The sequence below is a fragment of the Mirounga angustirostris genome, unplaced genomic scaffold (genome assembly GCF_029215605.1).
Source record: "Mirounga angustirostris isolate CCGP_5_RB_7025 unplaced genomic scaffold, mMirAng1.0.hap1 SCAF_5, whole genome shotgun sequence".
NCBI lineage: Eukaryota > Metazoa > Chordata > Mammalia > Carnivora > Phocidae > Mirounga > Mirounga angustirostris.
In genome coordinates this window covers 125,004,211-125,029,699 of record NW_026991713.1, presented here as the reverse complement: position 1 = coordinate 125,029,699, position 25,489 = coordinate 125,004,211, and the positions used below count along the sequence as shown (strand labels likewise).

The 25,489-nt window shown below is 35.9% G+C and overlaps 1 protein-coding gene across 4 annotated transcripts in view; it reads right to left on the bottom strand.

The window, feature by feature from the left end:
* The window catches only part of MINDY3 (MINDY lysine 48 deubiquitinase 3), an 85,787-nt gene extending 60,699 nt beyond the window's left edge, over window positions 1–25,088 (bottom strand). For 2 of the 4 annotated variants that reach the window (XM_045874353.2, XM_045874354.3), the window contains exons 1-7: window positions 24,761–25,087; window positions 12,805–12,884; window positions 9,113–9,173; window positions 7,249–7,422; window positions 3,959–4,010; window positions 2,992–3,106; window positions 307–380 (exon numbers count right to left, since the gene is read on the bottom strand). In XM_045874353.2, the coding sequence (XP_045730309.1) occupies window positions 307–380; window positions 2,992–3,106; window positions 3,959–4,010; window positions 7,249–7,422; window positions 9,113–9,173; window positions 12,805–12,884; window positions 24,761–24,854 (650 nt within the window). In that variant the 5' untranslated portion in view covers window positions 24,855–25,087. Of the gene's footprint in view, window positions 1–306; window positions 381–2,991; window positions 3,107–3,958; window positions 4,011–7,248; window positions 7,423–9,112; window positions 9,174–12,804; window positions 12,885–24,760 lie in introns of all 4 variants that reach the window. The other 2 variants (XM_054507347.2, XM_064592012.1) reach the window with 2 other exon arrangements.
* Window positions 25,089–25,489: the final 401 nt, after the last annotated feature.

Below are 25,489 nucleotides of genomic sequence, written 5' to 3'. Positions count from 1 at the left end.
ATAGGTAAGGATACACTTAAAAATTCATTAAAAAATTAAGTGGAACATAAAGCAGAATTTGTTAAAATACCACCCGCTGTCATCTTTAAAGAAAATATGTGCCACGGTAAGTGCAATGCATACATAAATGTGAAGTGGAAATTATCATTTCGTACATAAAGCCAGCAATGCATAAAGCACAGACTACTCAAATCCACATACTTTATGCTGTCAACACTGACGGAAGTATCTGACTCAGATTATCTTTAAGTCAAGTTTCTAAAAACTTAAGTCCATGTAGGGAGAGAACAGATTTCAGTTAATTACCTGCCATGTCCATATACAGGATCTATCAAAGGTTCATTTGAATCTTCAATTTCATTTTTTATGTTTTCAATGCCCTAAAGGAACCAAAAAATTCATTGACTTATTTTAAAAACTAAAAATGAAAATTACAGTAGTTTACAAACTGACCATTTTTTACTATAAATGAATAAAACACATTTATTTAAGTAACTTTTCTCCCAAAAAATTATCCAGATTTGATGTGGGAGAACACATGAGATGATAATGGTTAAGAAGGAGCTCCTCTAAGAATATCTTTTCTTTCCTCGGCTCTATACAAAGAGCACTGACTGTCTCATGGGTAATAGATCTCACGGCATGTTGGTGCAAGGGGTACTGAGAGATGTTTAAGTTTCGGGAGGAGAAAATTATTAAATCCTAAGAGTTAATATTCATTTAATTTCAGGCTAAAGTAAATTCAGACTTAATATGTCTGCTAAGGCATCTGAAGTATTAGGCCTTTTAAAAAACTTATTGGTATTAAAGACATACACGAGTGTTGATAGCGATGTCTATTTAAATACACAAAATGTCTAAGTGGTACAGAAGAAAACAGAGTTGATTGTGCATTCTCAGAAATATCAGTAATTTAAACATGTACTGACAAAATAAAGTGTAAAACTAGGAGGGCAGGAACTTATTTTCTTAAAAACCAATTTTCTGATATTTTTTTAATTCCTCAAAAGGGCATCCAAATCCCCAGAAGTCTAAGTAAGTACAAGACCTGGTCATTTTCATTTCATCAGCCCTGAAAGAACAAAGAATAACTGCCTGTCACCGTGCTATTCACCCAACTTTAACCACTGGTTCTATCAGATTAAGGGCATTTCTAAGGATTAAATATTGTAGGACAATACAAACAAGTATGAGATTTTGCACTTGCTGCCTTGTAAACAATACAAAGCAGGCCATGATAAAGCCAAAAGCAATAATAAGAACAAGTGACAATCACTGGTGAGGGAGGGGACATCATCTCAAAGACCAGCTCAAGTAAGAACAACTAGACATGATGGTTTATTGGCTGTAAAGGGAAGAGGAGGTATCAAAAGTTTTGAGAATAAAAAATGGGGGGAATAATGAACAGTCAAAGCCAAACTCCTAAGAGATCAGTCATCTCAGATCCCACCCTCATTGCTCTTCACATCTAACCAACTACAAAGTACTTTTGCTTCTTTCTCTTAAACGTGCTCCGAAAATGTTTTTAAATTTCCAAATTTAGAACATGCTTCTAAATATGCTTTCTTCTCCATTTCCACGGTCACTGCCCTAGCTGAGGTTCACTATTCAGTAACCACTCTTTCTTGTCTTCCTGACTCTAGTCTTCAACCCCACCACCAACTCCCTCTTGTAGAACTCTAACCTCAATTTAAGGAACCTTATCAACAAAAAGATCTTATTACCGTGTCCAAAATTTTTGCTCCGTTCTAATTTCGGCCAGGTGAGACTGCCAGTTATTTTTTGCTCAGACTACAAGGCCCTTCACATTCTGAGCCTTTTTTACGTAAGTGCACTGTCTCATCTCCCATTATTGCCTTCCTGGTATATTATGCTGCAGTAATAATACTGAACTCCTTATAGTTCTTCCGGTGTTACACCCCCAAATTCATTATGCCTTTATACTTGCTGTTTCCATGGCTCAGAAAATCTTCCCACAGCTTTTCCATTTAGAAAACTTTTCCTCATCCATCAAGACGCTATACCCACCACACCGTCCCTACTATATAGTCTGTCCTTGATTCCACCAAAAAAAAAAAGAAAGAAAAGAAAACCAAACCTAAGACTCAGACATACCTTCTTCTATTTTCCCCCCATGCTTTGTGCATGCAACAAATAAACATCTAAAAACAGTGTCATCATGGAATTATTAATGTGTCAATTTATTTTTTATAGTACTGAAGAGGAATCATTTAAAAAAATTGTTTCTCTCATAATTCCAACCTTTAGCAGAGAGTCAATGCCCAATAAACATCTGTCAAATGACAGAAGTCTGATAGCAGACATGGTAAATCTAGCAGGATTCTCAACTGAGACTAACAGGCTGTTAGAGATAGGAGATTAGCAGTTGGGGGAAAAAAAGGTAGGACAGGAAGTGTACACACTGGAATTAACCACATAAAAGTAAGTTGAGAGAATAAAATGCCCATAAAAGAAAAAGCACACAGTAGACAGGGACTGAAAACTTCTGCAATATAAAAACTTAGACGGGGAGAGAAAAGAGGAGTTAACAGGGAAAGAAGAAAATGAAGCTATCAAAAAAAAGGGGGGGAGAGGAAGTGGGATCATTAGACATTAAAAAAAGGGAACTAGCACAGTGATTTATCAGTAAGTTAAGAGAGGGACTGAGCATCAGAAAGAGCTTCCAGAAGGCATTAAGGTGTCAAATGCAAGATACTGTTAAGATGAAAGAAAATAAAATTCAGAAGAACTGAGTGCATTTCATAATTAGAACATTACTGATAACCTCTATAACACAGAAGATCAGGGGTAAAACTAAGTTTGAAAGTGGTTAGGTACTAAGTGAGTGGTGAGGAAAGAGAACTTGATGATTCCTTATTATCAGCCTAAGAGATTTTTAATCTGAGATTTAGAAACAGTATGAAAAATAAAATTACTCATCACAGCATGAAAAACAGTACTGAACTCTAATAAAAGCCAGAAGAAACAAACCTTTGTCAGTAACACAGAATACAGAAAAAGCAATACTCCAAATCTGTTTCCCCACATTGAATACTGGTCCAAGACAGCATCTTTTAATTCTGATAAACTTCTGAATGATCTTTTTCTAGGGGGAAAAAAGAATTAAGTGTTAGTATTATGACAAGAATGACTACACTGACAAATGGGAATATTTTTAAATCGTCTTATAAACTATATATGTACAAATGAGATTTCTGGGTCTCAAATTTTCAAATACAAATTTAGCCACTAAAAGCAAAAGCTATTGCTGACAAATGTCGCTAAATATATACCATTAAAATAGAATGCCTACTTGGCAGGAAAACTCTTCATCACTTAGGTGAACTGTCTGGCATCAATAAATTCTACAATAATTATACATTTTTAAAGAATGAAATAGCTCTAAGAAGTGTTCAAGAAAAAAGAAAACTTGACTCTGTAAAGCCTGAAAATTATGTAATAAATATCTGAATACCAAAGATAAGGTGTACATTTGTGGCTTCTTTTAAAAGAAATTAATGTCGTATTTCAAGTGCCACCTGTAATTCTATCAATGTAGCTATCCTTACCTTTTACAATAAAAAGTTTAACGCTCTAATGAAAATATGGCACTTTTGACGAGAATCATAGAAGGCATATTTTGGCAAATGAAATAGTAATTCAAATATTTATACTATTAGAAATCTTTGTATTCATTCAGGTCAGAGAAACATTAAGCTAGAATGATTTTTTTCGTTGTAATGATGAAGAAGCTTTTAATATAAAAAAGTATTCTGGTAGTTAGCTAATTTAGGAATCAGAATAATTTAAGTAAACATTTATAAATTATTATTAAAAAGAACTGAAAACAAATTAATCCTCAAGTATATAAATCTAAGTACCTTTCCACAGTATGAACAGACTTAAAATGGCAATGTGTCCACAAGGTAAGTATTTTAAATGTTCCAATGTTACTTACTGAATTAATGCATGAAATCGCTCAAAGCCAAGCTCTTCGACAGCCAAGGCAGCTATACATAAAAGACACTTTTCAGCACTACACATGGCAAATAAATGACACAAGATACACACAGCAGGCTGTAAATACTTTCAAGCAATCAAAATTTTCCCTATTTCCTTATTCCCTTAAAATTCTCAGTTTATTTTCAACTTTACTATAACACAAATTTATATTTCAGGATCTTAGTTACCATGATTATAACTAAAATGGACATACTACTGAGAATGTAGAGGGTAATTAAATAAACATTTATTTTCAATTCAGTTAGGCTAGTATATAAAATATGAGAAATTATTGAGAGTGCTTCACACATCACTGAAATGTGTCCTGCACTTTTAAATAATCTTTCAATTCACAGATCCAAATAAAATCACCATAGCTAATCTTCCTTCTTTATAACATAAAATCTTTAGGTTAATGTTTAATTATTAAACTAATGTGTATAAAAAGGCATAGCACTTTGAAACTACACAGGTTCAACGACAGCTTTAAGTTTGTTTCCGCATTTGTTTGTACAACTGTTAGAGAAGTTTTCAGTAACTTATTTAGATTATGATCATTAATACAGTACAATTATAAATTAAAAAAAAACAGGAAATAAATCATTTAAATCCAAGGTAATGTTTATGTAGCACTTTATACCAAGTGCCAGAGCCCTTTCTAAATGCTCTGCAGGTCTTATCTCATTTAATCCTCTAACAACCCTATCATCCCCATTTTACAGAAGAGGAACTAAGGCAGAGAAGAAGCCTCCCTGGAGCACAACGCAACAAACAGCAGAGCCGAGATTTGAATCCAGAGAGTCTTGGCTCCCTTTACAAAGATAACATCTTTAAAGATCTCATACATGAATCAAGATACTCTAAATTTATCACAATGAACAATTTCATATATATTTTATAAGGCAAATCTTAGTACTTTAAATATTCTTACTAGAGAATGAAATAAATTCATTATGAATTCAAAATTTGGATTTTTTTGAATTACAATTAAAAATGTTTCTTTAGGCTATCGTTTTAAAATCATTTTAATTTTCAAATGTTTTAAACTACTTTTAAAAATCTTTACCAGTCCAAATGGGTTAATTTCAATAAGCTTTTGACATGTGTGGGAAACAAACTGAAATTGAACCTGAGCATTCACTACTGCAAACAAGTGTGCGTTACCAAAAGCCAAAAACTACACACACCACACAAGCCAATGAAATTAATGTTTGTGCACAATGTACTACTGACAAAGGGGAAAACAACTCACATGTAAAATTTCAGTATAAAATAAAAATTCGACCTAACCTTTTCCAAATTGTACTAATTTGCTGTGCAGCGCTTGATTACCTAAATAATTCTACTGGGTATACACTATGAAAGTAGACATAAAGATAGTAATTTAGAAAAAAGAGGCAAGCAAAATAAAAAGCTTAGCAGGCAGGATGGTGAAAAAATATAAAACACAAGAAAAAGAACATAGCTGGGAACAAAGGAAAGAACAGGTAAAAGATTGTTATACGGAATAAAAACTTTAATGTAAGTTCTTTACATTTGTCAACATCTAAGGTAAATTCTCAAATTTTCAGTTAACAAAACTTTTCAAATTTTTACAGTCCTAAAAACAGATTTAATATGGTTTTATTTCATATCCATTTTTAAAATGGGGCAAAGCAAATTGGAAAACTACTATGTTTTTTGAAGAGAAATTAAATCTAATATGCCCACCTAAATTAGTTACTCAAGTACCAAAGTTAATACATTATGAGGCTATTTAACCTAGAGCGATTTAACCTCTACCTACAAAAATGTACAGTAGTATACCCCATTGGTAAGTACAGTGTACTACAAAAATACTAACAAAAAATATTAAAAGATCTTACTATTTTCTTGCATATTAATATATAGATTGGCTTTATGCAGATATTCTTTAAAACAACTTTTAATTAGTTCAACTGTTCCTCTATCAGAATTTTAATGTCCTAAATGCAACTATTAAACACGCTTTCATGAAACCCAGTAAAACCTGGAAAATATTTTAAAGCCAACCTTAAGATTTTTGACTATCATCCTTGTGAATATTTTCCACTTGTTTTCTTCAACTGTCATCATCAACTCTCAAAGTATGTTAAATTCTTTTTGAAAGGCTATGTTTAAAGAGGCCTCAAACAGAAACATCGTTCAACTGTTTAAATTTTAAAAATTATTCCTTGCAAATGTACTCCTAGTAGAATTTGCCCCTATAACTGTAGGAGAAAGAAGACGCTGACATATCAGTCATTTCAGCCTGTGGAGACAATAGTGCCTCAGGGATTATCCTACATGGAAATCGAGATTATGTCATGAGTAATCAAAATTTACTCTCTATAAATCAGGTGTCCAATTTCTTTAAAAATAATTTCTGCAGAGATGATAGTTAATGGAATGCATCATAGGTAGGATAAGTCACTTCTTCAATATAAGCACGTGGAACTACCAATTATCAAAAGTCACACACTAGCAAGAGAATTCCTGAAAAGTAAAACAGGAATAGCAATTCTTTATCTACCTTCAGTACCACCAGAAGTCTCCATTTTACTAGTGTATTCTGGCAGTTTTGAGGTCGATTGCATAAGAATTTTCAAAGGCTAAATTCCACAGCATATTTTTTATGAATAAGAATAGCTAATAGAGAAATTTTAAATAATAATAATAAAAAAAAAACTTAAATGAAGGAATAATTAAAATCCTTTTTTTAAAACTACCTTAAAATGATCCATATATGTAGACTGTATTACATAATGTCCAAAAAGTTCAGGAGGAAAAGAAACAATATGTAATGAAGAATAATGTACCCATCTCTGCTCTAAGAAACTAAAGATATTTAAGAAATTTTCTAATGTCCCCCAAAATCCTTTTCTTCCAATACTAAGAAAACCAACATTAAAGCATCTAAAACTAAAGTAAGTAGGATTATGTTCTTTAAACTTTTTAAATGAGAGTTCCAAAGCTCCGAAGAGATTGTCATCAAGCAGAAATTAACTTTTAGAAAAGTTTAAAAGATGCAATTTTTTTTTCTAAAAATGACACGGTAAGTGCAATATCCTCCAACAACTAAAATAACTGACAGGGAAATGAAAAATAATAAGGCTCATGAATTAAGCTCAGGCTAAAAAAAGAGATGTGTTATGAAAATTTTAAAATATTTTTTCTTTAAAATTTTCAATAGTTTTATTAAAACAAAGGTACAAGAAATTTACTTCAGGAAATAAAAATGTATCTTACAAGAATGTTCCACTTGGCAACTAGACTCTGCACGACTCCCAGAAATACTAGCCGTTTCCTCAGCTGTCTTTCCTCTTAACCAGGAAACCAAGCAGTATGATCCAGAGTTGTCACAACAAGCACTTTCTAAAATATCACATAAGGTATGACAAAGGAGTTCCTTCCGCTCTTCCTCTAAAAATAACCAAAGTATCAGTTATAATGGTTTTCTCTGAAAAGAAAAAATCCTGTCATGGATAACAATATTAAGACTTTTAACTTAATAATGAAATTCAAGCATTTTAAGTGGAGGATTCCTCCCCCCCAATAAACAATCTGTTTAAAAAAAAAAAAACAATGTGCTTGAGGATTAATATGTCATCACTATTAAATATTGCCATTAATTAGAAAAAGAATCCTGAAAAATGAAGAATTAAACATTAGGAGAAAGAATACGTTACTTGGAATAACCGGGTACTGATCGCTCCCCTTCCTTATGCTGCAATGGGAGCCCTGGAGCCATGAGGTCTCCTTGACTGCAGAACCAAGCACAGTGTGAGGGCCTGCTGAGACTTCTATTTTTTCCTCATTTCTGAGTTAGTCTAATGTCTTTGGTCTCCTTGTCCCAAAGGGGTAAGGATAATGAGATAATACATAGTCAGCACATACAATACCACAATTCTTTACATTAGCAGACGCCATCATGGTTATGCTGCATAATACAGAAGCTCCCGATACTATACTGCAGTGATTTGGACATTAGACTTTTATAGAAAAGGGCAATCAGAAAATGCTCAGACAACTTCTTCCTGAGCCTTAGCCACCTCCCCTTTTCAAGCAGTATAGCTCTCCAAAGGTAGTACTGCCCCTGAAACTTTCAAAGGGGATATGATGTGTACACATCCTATGTAAAATTGTGTGCTAGGGGGAGAATTCTACTTCTCTTAATAGATCAGCAGTTCTTTAAAGGCAAGAATTAGGTCATTTTATAACCACCACGACATTTACATTTATGACAATGCTATATATTTTATCAATGTGAATATATTCCTGTATAACAAATATCACAAATTTTATAAATAAAACACTGATGTTAATAATAGTATCTCTTGGTTTCTTCTCTACAATTTATTTTGCATTTCAGCTATTAATTAATAAAAAATACATGAGTGACACTTCAGCTCTTAAGTTCACAATCATTAGAAGATTCTAAGGGTATGGTTTGGAATGGAAACTGTTTTGCCTTTATATATCAAACTAGGATTATACCATTCTTCCAGAAGTTATTGTGATGTTCCCAGGAAATTGTTCACTTACTGAAGGAAAGACTTTGTAAACTGTCAAGTGGAATGCAAATGTTTGTTATTATCCGGTAGCACCACACAGCTCTCTGACCTGTTCATATTGCAGAAGCTAGAACAGCTCGTTTGCAGTTTAATCCAGAGATATCTGCAGTGTTATCTGCACTGTTTAAGGCACTGTACTAAAAGCTGCAGGAATACAAAGACAACTCAGTTCTTGCTCAGAGCTAAGTAACACAAAACAAACACAAATGACTATTCCTTATGGTATGCTATCATTTAACAGTTCAGGGAAATGGCACCACTTTTTAGTGAGAGGCCAAAGGTTTTTGTCCTTAGTTCTATTATCCTGTCTTAGACCTCCTGGGTAAACCAAATTTGGGAATACACATATTAACATTTGGAGTCACTGTTGATGAAAATCTCTGAAACACTGAAAAAAATAAACCTCAAGAAAAAATATCCCGTTTATAGTTTATTTTTTAAGATAAATAATTTCAGTTAAACTACTGCCACTGAAAGCTGCACAGATCATCTATAAATTAGAAGGTGAAGGAAAAGTTTATAGAAGACCACTACCATACCTGGGCAATCCCTCCAAGAAGACTTCTCTGAAGAGAACAGGAGCTTCTTCAAAAGAAATGCCTTTACACAATTAAAGGAATAATTATTAGAATGCATTATAAACATACCTTACTCTATTATTTTAAAATGGAAAAAAAAAACCCTAATTTGTACCCCTTTATGATCTACTAAGTAGTGCTATAAAAATTTCAGATAGTTTCCCTTCACATTCAACAGTAATTGAGCATATTATTCAGAATATACTACTATATAAACTTGATTCTAGATCCGTAAAATTCTTCTTTCATGATACGTATTTTCTGGCAAATAGAAGAACTGACTCAATTGACTCAAAATAACAGACGCATAACATAACACATAAAGAAACTCATTGTCCATTCACAAAGTGAAGACCCTAGAAACAGGAAAAAGGCTACATTTCTCTTAGATTCCTTGGGGAAAAAGAAATCAAAATACAAACGTGGTTCTGCTCTATTAGCTCTGATTTGTGATATGAGAATATCACTACAAGTCTCATCACTTTATTATGAGTTCCAACTTCTGGTTTAACTAAAAAAAGTTACAAGATTTAAAAAAAAAAACAACAAACTGACCTCTCACCTTTCCTTAAGTGAGTCAAGTGTGTTATACTAATGATTTGATAGAAAGCAGTTCAGTAGTGTTTCCTTCTCAAAATGCAGTTTACGGACCACTTCCACCCTCGTCACCTGACTTGTTTATTAAAAATGAAGACCCTTATGTGCCACCTGCTGTATCTGAATTTCCACGGGGCAGATCCAAGAAAAACGTTACTTCGATGCTTCTCACTTACATATTTGAAAGCAGTAGTGTGCCGATAAGAGGACTGCTTTTAGTCAGACACACCTAGGTATGCATCTTGGTTCCACTACTTAACTAAAAATAATAATAGCATAAACTTTAAAAGGCTGCAGTGAGGATTATATGAAATAATCTACGTAATACACTTAGCACAGTACCTGCCACCTAATAAGCAATCATTTCAAAATATTTTAACAAAAAACTAAGTAATATTCTACAACATTCTTATAGAAGTAAAATCTACCAATACTATAATCAAGTGTTTCTGACTTTTCCCCAGTACGGCAACAACCAAAAAACTGAGGAGTATAACTACATTCCAAAATTTGGGAAAAATGAGGTGGGATACCCATTATTTCACCACTAATACGAACGCTGTTAGCATTTTGATATGCTTTCTTCCAGTCTTTCTTTCATACCTGTTTTATTTTTTATTACAAGTGAGAAGCATAACAGGTATGTGACTATGTTTCCCATTTTTGTTTTCCCACAGGATTCCTAACTGTAATTCTTAATCACTAAATGTCTACTGAGCTATCAAAATGTACTCAAACATCGTTTCATGTGTAAATTACATTACAGTATATTAGGTTTATAATTTTTTCTTTTACTACTATAAAAACTTACTGAACACAACCTTTTCCATATTAAGGATTACTTTTTTAAGATTCATAGAAGTACAATGATTTCATCAAAAAAAATCTGCATTATGCTTCCTGTTATAATGTAAATTCCCTCCCCAAATCAAAGTACAAATGTACTATATGGTAATATGAATATGCCAGCACCATCCTACCCATATATGCACTGGCAATTATTTTATATTTAAAAATTAGAAAGAGTAACCAATAGAATATAGTTACAGTTTTATTTGTGCTTTTTTGAATTCCCAGTGAGGTTGAACATCTTGATTCTCTGGTTGTCTATCATTATTCCACCTGTGATGACTGCATACACATCATTTCACCACTGGAGTTTTAGTGTTTTCTAACCAATTTGTACAAGTTCTTTGTGTAAGAAGACAATATCCACTTACTGCAATATTAATTCACTGCAAATATTTTTCTGAGCCTGGAACTCATCCTTTCTCTATACATCAGTTTAGTTTTTCTCTGATTAAATATTATATCAAGAACATATTTGGTATATGGTATCAGATGATCTAAATTCATTTTTCCCCTCATATTGGCAACCAGGCGTATCAGTGACATTCATTAAATTTCATTTTATTCTACCACTGATTTGTAGTATGTGATAAATTCTTGGTAAATTGCTATATGTAATGTGGTTTACTCCTGTTTTAATTACTGGGTTCCATAATATGCCTATTCTTCTGGCAATAGTACCATGTTTTAATTTTTATAGTTTAAAAAAGTTTTAATATCTAGACTTGCTCATTTCCCTTCATTAGGCTTAATGGTTTAGTTTTGACTTTTACATTGAAATATTAAAAAAAAAAAACACCAAAATTCTTCTATGATTGAAAAGATTTATGTGACTATGAAACTAAATTACTACCTCAAAGATACAAGAGGGCTTTGAACATTACAATTATCCCTTGCAAAAAACAGCTATCATTGTGGAAATATACTGAATTTTATAAAAGAGGGAGCTCCTATGGTATACCTTGCATTTAACAACATTCATACTTTTAGTAAAACCCAGAAGGGGCGGTATTAATATAATCTAATTTAAACACAGACAGGACAACGAATCTTCAAAATCAGATAGTAAGATTCTGCAAGCAACCAAAACCTGTCCCCAGCATAACAGTGTAACAACTCTAATATTAATTTACAGTTAAATTTTATTCTTTATATTCAGTTACTCCCAGGCAACGTTCAAACATTCAAACTTTTCTTAATTTTTTTTAATAATTCTACTAATGCAAAAAAAAAAAAAATCAATTTTACCCTTTAAAGAAATAAAATGATGACCTATAAAGGTTCTATTTTGGAATCAGGCATGAAAGGAGATTTTTTTGCCTCCTTCAGAGATAAATTTTTAATTTAATAATGTGGAGTATAAGGCTTGAGACAAATTTACTTTGCAGCTAACAGTTCAGGAATGTGTTCCTTATGCCCAATGAATAATAAATATCACATTAAATATGTATTTTCAAAACATGCTGATTAAAACATAATAAATTCCAGCTTCTCTTAGCACAGATGTGAAGTGACACTGCTGCTCAGACATTTTAAGTATTACAGTAAACTGAAAATTCAATTTGTGGTTTTAACAACGTAACATCTGCAGCAAATCGGCCTTTGAAATTCGAACAATACGTTAGGATTCAAAATCATATATATATATATAAATATATTCAGATTAACACTATCTTGCCCAAAGACCTTTTTAAAAAATTTTGGAAATTCTGTTTGAAGTCAGTTATTACTAATTTTATTTTAAAAGCCAACAGTCTAAAACTGTAAATACAGCTTATTTTAAAAATGTATAAGGTTTTAGAGCATGAAAATATTATTTATCGTCAACTTTGTAGGAAAATCATTTTTACAGAAAGAACAAATGAAAAGAATTGCTATGATATACCTAACAATAGCATAAAACATTACGACTTGACAGGATCACTGTATTAGAAAGATGTCATTATCATTAATTCCTCATTTTCTGAAGGTCAGGGAACACCTATTATGTTTTCTTGAAAATAAAGACAGTCCAAAGGCTATTGCTGCATAACCTGCTTCTGTTCTGCATTCATTTTTTATTTTGGATATTTATAGCAATTTACATGAACAAAAGTTAAGAGATAACTGATCATGTCTCATTACATATAGACAGTAGAAAACGAAAAGTCAAGTATGAAACGTCTGAACATGTCCCCCTAAGGAGTTGGTAAAGCAGTCTGTGTTACCTGAACAGGTGCAATAACAGCACAGGGGCCACCTTCAAACTGCTCTAATGCAGATCCCTCTGCTTCACTAAACACAAACCCTAAAAATGGAAGCAAGTAGCAAAGATTAAACAGGTAATTCAAACAGCAGCCCAAAGAATTTTTAACGTACTTTGCTTTGAGAAAGGTCACTTATTACAAAAGCAAAATATCTCCAATTTATTCAGGCACAGTGGTTCTTAATTTTGGGGGGGGATCAAGAAACTCGCTGAAAAAAGATCTGGAGCCTATGCTCCCACCCTGTGCCCCAAATGCATGTAAACACACACACACACTCACGCGTGCGCACACAAAATTTGCACCTAGGGATCCCTCTAAGTGAACTAAGGGGATAAAGTGTGGACCTTAGTAAAAGAATACTAAATTAAATACTTTATTTGATGAAAGACAAGTCTATCTACTGAATTCAAATAGAATTTTTAGGATCCTTTCCATATAGAATATTTTTTCAACCAAATCTTTGAGTCACATTCTATAAGCCAAAAATTAAAGGCATCATAGACAGGGAATGTGCTCATACTAGCTCCTATCTCAATTTCACTGTTACCCAAGCAGCACCGACTGAGAGCAACTAGTAGATGTTCCTACAGACAGCATAGGGCCAGAAGTCCAGAGGACTGAGTTACTATCTGTATCACTGTTGGGAAATCATTTCGCCTCCCTAGGTCTCTGTGTACTTATCTTTAAAATGATCGTTTCCAATTCCAACACGCTAGGAATATGTAAAGTTTCACTAATGGTTGTAGTTCACTCATTCATCCCACGAACACTTAATGAACATAAAATACTACAGCAAGCATCTAGGACGTATGCATGAATGACAAAGTCCCTGGTCTGCAGGAGCCAACAGTATAGGTGAACATGGACATATGAACAAATAAACAATAAAGAAGAAGTGAATGTTAAAACAGAAGTATGGGGGCGCTTGGGTGGCTCAGTCGTGAAGCGTCTGCCTTCGGCTCAGGTCTTGATGGGATCGAACCCTGCATCGGGCTCCCTGCTCCGCGGGAAGGCTGCTTCTCCCTCTCCCACTTCCCCTGCTTTGTGTTCCCTCTCTCTGTCAAACAAATAAAATCTTAAAAAAAAAACAGAAGTATGAAGACAGTATTATGGATACAGAAAGGAACGATTTACTCTGCCTGAGTCAAGTCACAACAGGTGACTTTGAGGCTGATCTTGAACAGGAATTTGTGAGGACGAGGATGAAGCATGACTTTCAGGTACAGAAAACTTACCTTTATTAAAGGAAAAAGGTTTGGTAAGAACAAGACAAGTTTATGGGGCAGGGGGAAATTTAACGTAGCTTAAGGGTAGCAGGGGGGTAGGATGGGAGAGATGGTAAATGGGAGGAGGGAAAGCCGACAAGAGGTTAATACTGGGAAGGGCCAGACCCTGACAAGTACTAATTGAACTGTAATATGTTTAATACTGTTTTTTTTTTTCCTTTTTTAAAGGAATAGAATGGGGATGAGACTGTTTCAACAGCCATACAGAGATGTTATCGACCGAATAAAACTGACAATAGTATGGAGAGGGGAAACTCTATCTAAATAGTATTTCTTAGGTAAAAATTAAGATTTGATGAGTATGTGCAAGTGGGGCAAAGAAATGAGAGCAGATTCTGAAGTTTCTAGCTTGAGACACCAGGTGATAACAATTGAGATAAGAAACAGCAGAGCCGCCCATTCCATCCCACCTCTGCTCTCTTAACCTTTCAATCCCTCTCTTTCAAACAGTACTTAAACATGTCTCACATATTTAAAAAACAAAAAATCCTCCTTAAGAATCCACCCAAATTTCTTTTTAGTAAAGAGTTGGAAACTTATGTAAACACAAAAACCTGCACACAGATGTTTACAGCTCCTTTATTCATAATTGCTAATACTTGGAAGCAACTAAGTTGTCCTTCAGTAACTGAATGGGGGGGTAAATGAACTGCGGTACATCCAGACAACAAAATATAATTCAGCACTAAAAAATAAATGAGCTTAAAAGTCATGAAAAGACATGGAGGAACCTTAAGTGCATATTACTCAATGATGTAACCAACTGGAAAAGGCTACATACTGTATGATTCCAACTATAGGATATCCTAGAAAAGGCAGAACTATGAAGACCATAAAAAGATGAGTGGTTTCTGGGGATTGGTGGAGGGAGAAAGGGAAGAGGGATGATACACAAAGCACAGATTTTTAGGGCAGTGAAAATACTGTGAAACCATATTATACATTTGTCCAAACCCAGAGAATGTACAACACCAAGAGTGAACTGTAAACTGTGGACCTTGGGTGATAATGATGTGTCAGTGCAGGTTCATCAATTAACAAATATTCCACCCTGGGGTGTAACGCTAATAGGGGAGCCTACGCATGTTGTGGGAGCAGGAGGTATATGAGAAACCTCTGTAGCTTCCCCCACAGTTTTGCTGTCAACCGAAAACTGCTCTAAAAAAGTAAAGTCTAAATTTAAAAAATCCAGCTGACCATTAAAAAAAAAAAACACACCAAAAACTCCAACCACCACCCTCTCAAAGCCCACCTACTTGTCTTATATGCACTCTCTCAATCTCCTTACAATTATTCAACCTTACAATATTATTCTCCTTATAATTTATTTAACCCCCAAAATTTGGTTTTCAACCTCTGACTACACCAAATTCATTCTCACCAAGTTCATCAGTGACCAATACAGGCAAATTCTCAAGTCTTTTCTTATTTACTCTCCAGAGAATCACCTGAAATGCTGACCATGGACTTCTTCTGAAAAACCTTTGCCCCTTGGCTTTACTGGTCTCTCTTGCTGCAAATTTTCCTTTTCAGTTTCTTCTCAGTTCCCTTGGTCAACTCCTCTTCAATGCTAATGTTCCTCATGCCTTGGCTTTAGGATCTATGGTTCTTTCATTCCATATATTTTCCTTAGGTAACTCATCTACTCTCAAGATTTCCATTACTGGTTATAATGAGAGAATTCTCAAATAGAGCCCAGATTATAATTCCAGACATAAACAGAGTTTAGTTTTCTTAACATGGTCCTGTATGATATGATTTCTACCTAAATCTCCTACCTCATCCTTTGCCACTCTTCCTCTTGGGACTTCAGGCATGCTGAGCATCTTTCAGGTCCTCAAATATCCATTTTCTGTCAGGTTTCTTACCCTTTGAACATACTGTGCCCTGCACTTGAAACACCTGCTAATCCTTTCTTTGTCATCTTGAGGCAAGATCCTCTTGGTTCAAGACCCCACAACATGACTTGTATCAGTCCATTTCTATCCCATCTCTGGTCTACCCTGAGGTTCAAACCACTGTCATCTCTCATCTAGAATACTGTTAAGTTTCCAAGTAGATGCCCCCATTCCTCCCCACTTACCCCACCCCCCATCCTTATATGTTCACCATAGAGTTACCAGAGGAATATTTCAGACTTGGAAATCGGATTTTGTCATAGCCTACTTAATACATTTCAGTGGCTTCTCGTGTGACTTTAGAACATCCCAAGGGCTTTACTTTAGCCCTAGTGCTTGCTGTTCCTTCTATATGCATTTCCCCTTCTCTCTTTAGAAACCTGAATCCTTCTCATTATTAAGGACTCATTTTAGGTGTTAACTTCTCAGAGATATTCCCTGATAAACCTAAGTAGGTCTCTCCTACCATCAGCATAACCAGTACTTTTCATAATCTATGATTACTTCATTATTGCTTGTTTACTTGTTTATTATTTGCCTTACAGGTATCTTGCCTGTTCTGCTGACCAGTTTTCCTAGTATAGTTAATGCTCAATAAATGCTTTTTCAACTGTTGCAAGGAAAGATAACAGGGGAGCCTGTTTCTAGGTGTGCCAAGTTCAGTTGTGAGATAACCATTTGGCAACATTTATTTAACATTTTATTTATTTATTTGAGAGAGAGTGAAAGTGAGAGAGATCACAGAGGGAGAGGGAGAAGCAGACTCATCGCTGGGAGGAGAGCCCGATGCCAGGCTTGATCCCAGGACCCTGAGTTCATGACCTGAGCCGAAGGCAGATGCTTAACTGAATGGGCCACTCAAGCACCATTTGGCAACATTTCTTAGAAGTGGGGAAATATGGGTCTGAAGCTCAGGGCAGGGATTAGGATTAAACACAGCAATCTGAATCATCCTCAACACTGGCAGTCAAAGTAAATGAGAACAAGTAAACAAAAATAATGGAGTTGGGAACATTAAAAAATAAGCAGAGGCTGAGTCAGCGAAGATGGACAAAGACTGGAAAGGTAAGAGAAAAACACACTGAAGTCCTCCAGGAAGCAAAGAGTAGTCACTTGCTACAAATGCCGCTGAGTAGAGTAAAAACATAAATTAAAACACTGGATTAAGCACATCACTGGAAATACAAAAAAAGAAATCTAGAGCACTGGAGAGAGTAAGTGATTTAAAGTGATTCAGAATACAAGGAGAAAGAGTAAAAGCAAACTACTTTTTAAACAAATGAAGGCAAAAAATATGGTAACTTGAAGGGTAGCTGGATAAAGAATTATTATTTATATAGACTGAAGGGCATGAGTTTAAAAACAGGAAAAGAGTGATTACATGGCAAAGAGGAATTTCAAAGACTCCAAGTCTTAGAGTTGTGGTGTGGTTGGGGGGTGTGTGAGGGGGGAAGGACTGGATAAAGAGAGGTTCTCAAAGTGTGGTCTATGGAAACTTGGAAATCTGAGACTGTTTCAGGGGATCTACTAGGGGTAAAAATAATTCTCATAAGGATACTAAGACATTATTTGCCCTTTACACTGTGTTGACATTCAGAGCCATGGTACAAAAGCAGATGTAGGTGTGACTGCTGGTGTCTCAGCACACACACGAAGGCAGCGTCATTAAACTGTATTAGCAGTTACCATACCAGTAAACAAAACCACCCTCTCTCAAACACACATACACAAAAGCCAATTTAACTAAAGAATGCCCTCACTGATGCTAATTTTATTAAATCTTGACCTTGAATAAAGCGTCCTTTTTCAAGCTATTCTGCATGACAAAAAGGAAACTACCCACAAAGCACCTGTGCTACATACCTTGATGATGACTGATCTTTGTCTCAAGAAAAAGCATGTGTGTAATTTTCTGAATTGCAAGCTGTAAGTACTTTTTTTGTAGAGCACTGTTTTTATTCTGAAGAGCTACTGACAAACTATGATTATTCAGACTTGGGTATGTGGCAAACCCTTTCTCAGAAGTGAATGAAGTGAGCCTGATACTTCAAGAAAAATAACTTTCAGTTACATTCGCCAGTGATAAAATTTCAGGCTTTCAAGCATAACTAAAATTTTGGAAAACCTGCATCTACCACTGTGAACTTGACATCTCAATTCTTAGATATTTTTCTAATGAGATCAGCGGTGATAGTAATAAATGTGATTTTTGATACTGAAATGTGTTATCATTTGGAATGTCTGAATAAACCACTGGACCAATAACTTTCAAATGACTGATGCATGCTGTTAGAAATGAATGCATGGGTAAAGATCCATTCAAAGTACAAGACAAACCAATGGTTTTCAATTTAACAGAGTACAAAAAATTCATTCATGTGGTTTCAGATTGCGTATTGAGAATAACCTCTAAGAAACTACTGTCAAGTTTTGGTGTAGTAGCAAAGACAAATATCCACAATTACCTGAAAAGGCTGTTGTATGACTCCTACCTTACCAATTACAATCTTGGTGAGGCTGGATTTTCTGCATACACTTCCTAACAACATATTACAACAGATTGAACAGAGAAGCAAATGTGAGGATCCAAGCTGTCTTCTAATGAGCCAGACATTAGAGGGACTTACAGAAATGTAAAACAATGCCTCAGGTCTCATTAATTTTATTTTTCATACTGAAGTCCTTAATAATTTCTCAGAGTATAATGGGGCCCCAAGTTAAAAAAACTTGAAAGCCACTGGCCTAGCAGAAGAAGTGAATCTTAGCAGGCTTCTAAATTAAATATATAGGCAAAGAGGAAGTGATATTACTGAATAAGAATGAGGGGAATAGGGCGCCTGGGTGGCTCAGTTGGTTAAGAAGGAGGGGAATGAGAGAGAGAGAGAGAGAAAGAACTGAGGAGAATGTTAATTCTAAAAAACAGGAAAAGCTGACAAGATAAAGAACTGAGAGAAATGCTGAGGGCTCAGCTAAGGTTTGATTACTGCATTTGTATTGATGCTGACCACAATTTTCTCCATTGATATGTAGCAGCCTGGGAGAAACGAAATGATGACAGGCTATATGGAGGATGAGAAACAGGTATGATGCACAGGACAAATGAGCTCTAAGGGTGCTGGTTATCATGTCAAGACAATCAAATTTGAGGTCCAACACAGGAACAAGAGATGAAGCCAAGAGGCCCCCCACTCTGTCCAGTTCTGTTCCTACTGGAAATAAGCAAAGGATCTCTGACGTTGGGCCTAAGGGCAGAGGCGAAAACTAGAATCTATCAAACATTCAGGATATGTAATAAACATGAATCAGGAATGAATTCTTACCTTCCTTAAAATTACTAATAATGTAATGCAGTTTTCAAGATCCATGGGTGGGGCTTAGAGCTGAAATGAACTACAATGAGTTGCTTTTGTATAAAAATCCCATGGCGAGAATTCTAGGCAGATCTGCTGTACTCCAAATTCTGTTTAATTATGTATACATGTTTGAGTGTGCTAACTGATAATGAGCAAAAGGCTATAATGAAATAAAGTCAACTAAATGTAAATTAAGTATTCTATGCTAAAACAGGACTAGGCTAAGTAGGCTTCTTCCTTTATAATAAGGTTTCACTTGAGTTTAATTTTTTAGGATATAGTTATTTTTCTTGTATTCTTATATTCAAATTATCTCCTACTTTTAAAAGGAATTATCTTTTCACAAAATGGTTTTTTCTGATTAGATCTGAAATTAGCCATCTAAAGCATCTGATCCTAAATACATAATTTTGTATCACATTCCACAGTACTACATAGAAATCTGTTTTATAGCTCATAACTAATCTAAACCTGAGCCATGAACCTCTTTGTAATTTTCCAATCTTTTACTTTCATATGACTTACTATGCATATATACGTTATTCAAATCATTTTTTTTAACTTCTGCCTCCATAATTCTAGGCTCCCAAGTAAACAAAGCCCTTAGGAAGACTTGGTTTGTCATTACAAACTCAATGTATATTGGTTGAGTCAAATCTGAACTGTGCCTTAGTTTCCTCCTCTATAAAAATGAGGAAAACTACATTTATCCTTTGCTATCTCGCAGGGTTATTGCAAGGATTAAATAAGAATTCCAAAAACTGTAAAGCATAATGCAATGTAAGATATTATGATAGATACTTTGAACTAAAAAACAAAAGTATTTGTATTCAAAGTACCAAGAAATTAACTTTGTCATATAAGCTTACAAATTTTAAGTTTAAAAGAACGGGATCTTAGGTGACATGATTCAGGTAGGCTGGAGAAAGGAGTATATCCTTGAGAGAAATAAGAGGCATCCAACAACAAAAACCTCTGAAGTGATATGATCCACATTATTCTCATTTTGGAAGAAAAATTAATTAATAATGGTGTATTAGGGTGCCTGGGTGGCTCAGTCGGTTAAGTGTCTGACTCTTGGTTTCAGCTCAGGTCATGATCTCAGGGTCATGAGAAAGAGCCCCATGTTGGGCTCTGCCCTGGGCTGGGAGCCCGCTAAAAATTCTAGCTCCCTCTGCCCCTCCCTCTACTTGTGCATGCTTGCTCACCTTCTCTCAATAATAACAACAATAATAATTATACTGGTTTATCATTTACTTTGGTAAAATGTTAAATCATTATAATAAATGTATTAACTTGTAAATACATTTGATACTTATATTTTAACTGATCCCTCACTTATCATGTTGTTAAATTTTATTTTTTTCATATTACATAACAAAAATTGTCCTATATCAAAAGTCCAAACTCTTAATTTCAGCCAACTACAGCTCCATTCCCCTTCCACCTCCATGAGGCCCCCCAAAACAATGAACTGGTATAAACAGGAATTGTGTTTCTCTCTCTTGGGTTAACCTTATACACTAAACAATAAAATAACTTAAAGCTTAGGAGAAAGAGGGGGGAAAAGGAAAAAAAAAAAAGGTTTCTCAGAGCTTATAATCTAGATCAGGGGTTGACCTGTTTCTGTAAATGCAGTTTTGGAACACAGCCATACCTATATTATCTAGGGCTGCTTTTGCTGCAATGGCAGAGAGGAGACAGAAACAACAAATGCAGCTGACTCTTTTACAGAAAAAGTCTGCCAAACACTGAACTAGACAATCAATACTGAAAAGAAAACAAATTCCCAGTAAGTCAAAATGTTTTCATTTATAATAAGATTTATGCTTACTCCTATCAGATCTAGATGACTCTTATTTTGGTTCTGCTGGGAGTTGGTCTATCGCACCACTTGCTACCATCCCCAGTACTACTATCCTGGTCTAAGCCACCATCTCTACCCCAATGGATTACTGCAAATGTCTCTTGTTTGATCTTGCTGTCTCACTCAAGCCACTACACTTTATCCTCAAACACAGCAGTCAGTTTAAAAACTTGTCATGTCATTTCTCTCCTCTGCTCCAAACCTTGCAATGACCTCTCATTTCATTCAGAATAAACGCCAAAGTCCTTACCATGGCCTATAAGGCTTTACTGGCCATTGTATGAAAATTATTTTTTACATCATCTTTTATTACTCTCCCCTTCCCTCATTCCCTCTTCAGCTGAACTAGTTTCCTTCCTGCTCCTTGAACAAAAAGCCAGGAATACTCTGCATCAAGTCTTTTATAATGGCTATTCTCACTGCCTAGAACACTCTTCAGATAACTGCATAACTAACTCAGTTGCTTCTAGTGTTTGCTCAAATCTCCTCTTAAAATAAGGCCTAGCCACACCACCCCATTCCACAACTCCCTATTTCTTTACCTTCTAACTATTACATGTACTTCATTTGTGCTATGCTTATTATTTGTCTGCCTTCCCATCCTACCTACCAAGTCTAACCTGCAGAGGCCTAGGAACACCGATATAGTTTGTGGGAAAGGGGCGAGGATAAATGGTGCTTCTGAATAAGAGGTAGAAAATACGCACTTTTCTTAAAAAATGATCACAGGCAATTGAGCAGGAGGGAAGGAGGCAGGAGTAGAGACTCAATTTCCAAGTTAGAAAATAACAACTGCAAATCTTTAAATTATGTGACTTACTGTCTTTCAAAGAAAAACTGGCAAAAAAAAAAAAAAAAAACCCACACAAACCAAAACCCCATAAAACCCTGTTTTTTTCCGCAAAGAAAAAGGAATTGCAGAAGAGAATTATCTAAAACTGCCAAATGAATTAAACTATGTGCCACTTCTGTGGCTCACTGATTTCACGTATTATCTGAAACTGCCAGATCAATTAAGAAAAAAACCCAACTCTGTGCTGCAGCAACTCCTGCAGCTTGTTTTAATGTATCAAAAAAAAAAAAAAAAATTTAATGTGATCAACATGGGTTCATAAATGGAATATGCCTCAACATAATTTTACAAATATTTACCCTAAACATCTTACACTTTAACTTGCTTCCAAAAACTTGTAAGATTACAGTTGTCAAAGCACAGTTACAGACTAGAAAATAGAGCCAAAGTTGGTGTCACATTACAAATGCATTAAAGCAAATGCAGCAAAGCAAGGTCTTGTGCCTATTCTCATAATCCCAAATGACTGCCAAAGCAATCTTTAGCAATGATTTCTGTCTCTAAATGAATAAATGAATACAACAGTTAACGTCGCAAAGCCAGTAACAACCTTCCTCTGATTCAGAGGTGGTAACTTAAAAATACATATTTGGTCACCTGAAAATCTTGATCAGTGTAAGACCATGAGGAATTATATATCCACAATATAAACATACTCTAAAAAGAAAAAAAAAATCCTTTATTTTTAAATGGCAATGACTGAATGAATCTTAAGGAACTTCTTGTGGCACAGCATTTTCGAATGTCATTATAAAGTTGTATTTTAAATAATGATCATGTATCCTCTATGCTTCAATATAAAATAAAAGTAAAAAAATAATGATTATTCATCAAATAAACAATTTCTTGTAATTGTCAGGTCACGGCTAGAGAGTGATCTTTGGCTTAGCCTACAATTAAACGCTTTTTAAATTAAGTCTTAAGAACCTCCATTGTCTTGAGTGTTTACTGTATGTCAGATATCGTGCTAAGTGCCTCAATGGACTTACATGCCTTCAATCCTCACAACGACCCTGTAAGGTTGACACTACTATTATCTGCATTTTACAGAGAAGGAAACTGAGGCTTAAGTAAATTAAACAACTTGAATCTGGAACCAAAGCACACCTGTTCCAAAGCCTTCTCTTAACCATTATTAGAATGGCCTCTGAATTCTCCTGGAATCTGCACCACAGCATTAACATAAACAAGGCTGAATACTATCTTATTCTATGTTGTAAAAGCTTAATTAATGCTAACTACTTACACAGGAAGTAAATTTTTTCTTAATCCTTCACAGCCTTGTGTACTTCTGGGCTGTTCACTATTAGGATAAATTAAGTCAAAGTAGAAAGTAAGCTTTTTAAAATCTGCAAATGCAAGAGCCCAAGATTTCAGAAAATATTACTTCAGTGACGTAATTAAAATGTGTAAAAAGAACCAAACTAATTACATGTTAAGGTTTGGAAACTCAAAGGAATATAGTGCTGTATTAGGAACTGGGAGCCTTGTAATTCACTCCCATTCTATAAATTTGTGCAACTTTGTCCTGTTTAGCCCCACCACTCATCTTCCTGATCAGCAAAAAAAGAGTGATGGACTAAATAAGCTGACTGTAATACATTATGAGTCTAATTTTACCAGCTCTTAAATGAGGCATATCTGGGAGAGGAAGGGATTTACTTAAACCCCGAATTTTTGTTACAAAATACACACTATGAGGTAGGAACTTGGATTTACTATGCTAAAATTGCCCCAAATCCTTTGAGAACAGGTATTCTCTAAATAAATGATTTAATAATAAGAATGAGTAACTATTATTTACTGGCCTGTGATGTTTTACATACTTACATTACCAATCCTTCGGACTCCAAAGGCTCTTAACCTCACTTAACTTCACCAGTCTTTCTGAAGTCACCTTAAATAGTGTGCAATGTTGTGTTTTATTATAATTTCAGAATCACAGATAATTGCTAGCATCAAGTACCTAACGCAGGGCCTGGCACAGTGCAGAAATTCAATAAATGGTAGTTTTTATTTCATTAGTATTCGTATTAATAAAACTTCTTACATAACTCAAAATCCTGTCTGGATAATTAGACCAGCACAGAAAGTGCTATGATCCACATTTCCCTTTTAACTGTAATATATACTAAACCATCTCAAAGCCCGGGATGCTTTGGGTCAAGAGAGCACCTGATGGCAAGCCACACGATATTCATACACCGAGGACTACGGCTAACCACGTAATTAAAATACAAACAACAGAGCTGCTTTCTGGAATTAGCCACTTTGACTTTCCCGTGGACTTCGCTCTCTCCAAAATTAATCCAGACACAAACGTCAGGAAGCCTTGTTCGTGGGTAATGACTCAGGGGGCCGCAACACTTCCCGAGAAACTGACACCGGGGCACCGAGCGCACCCTCAGTGTCGCACACTGCAGCCCAACAACCAGCCCTGCTCTCCGGCCGGAGGGCAGCCCAGGGAGCGGCAGAGGCGCTTCGGGGCTTTAGCGTAACCATTTAGCTGTTACCATTCTCCTACCCAACCACTCCCCCCAAGGCAGGCAGGGCGTTTCTAGAAAGTCCAGTTTCAGAACTGAGCAGGGCAACCGGGACAGAGTGCGGGGCAAGACAGGGGGCACAGCAAGCGGCTGGAAGTCAGAGCCCAGCCAGGGTACCTTGCGTCCAGCGGCAGAAGATGGTGTCAGAGAGACCGGGGCTGCTCTTGGTGCCCCACACCAGCTCCATCAGCTCTTTAGTCAGTTCGGACATGATGGGGTACCGGCGAGCGGGTCTTCGCTTTCAGGACTCCTGCCCCGGAACATGGGGAAGGGGCGCCTTCGGAGACAGGAGTTGCGGGACGGCAGCGGCAAAAGAGCTCGGGGGTCGGACGCGAGGAAGACGAAAGGAGAGAGATCTACTTGCAAAGACCGCCTGTCAAGCCAGCCAAAGCGGCAGCAAGGAGTTTCCTGTACCGGAAGTGCCGGGCCACTTCCGGCTCCCCTTTCGCTACCGCCCCCCACGCCAGGAGGGCCCCGGAGTCACCTCCCCGGAAGCGGAAGTGGGGGGGCAGGAAGAGCTTCGGACCTCTCGGGAGGTCGCCCGCCTTCCTGAGCTCAGCCCCGGGCCTTAGGTGGGGTGGTACCTTTTGTGCTGGCGGACACGCCGCGTTCCCTGGGCGTTGGCATGTTTTTTACCATCCAGGAACACCTTCCTCGGCGCACTGCCGTGGTCTTAGCTGTAGGCTCTGAGGACCAAACCTTAGGGCCTGAACATAGCCTAGTCTTTAAAATTTGTAATATTAGTTATACTGAACTACACTCTAAGACGATGGTTGGGTCTCAGCGAGGAAACATCCATGTTTGTGTGGAGAGCCACCAATAACGTAAAGGCTGTCAGCCTGTATG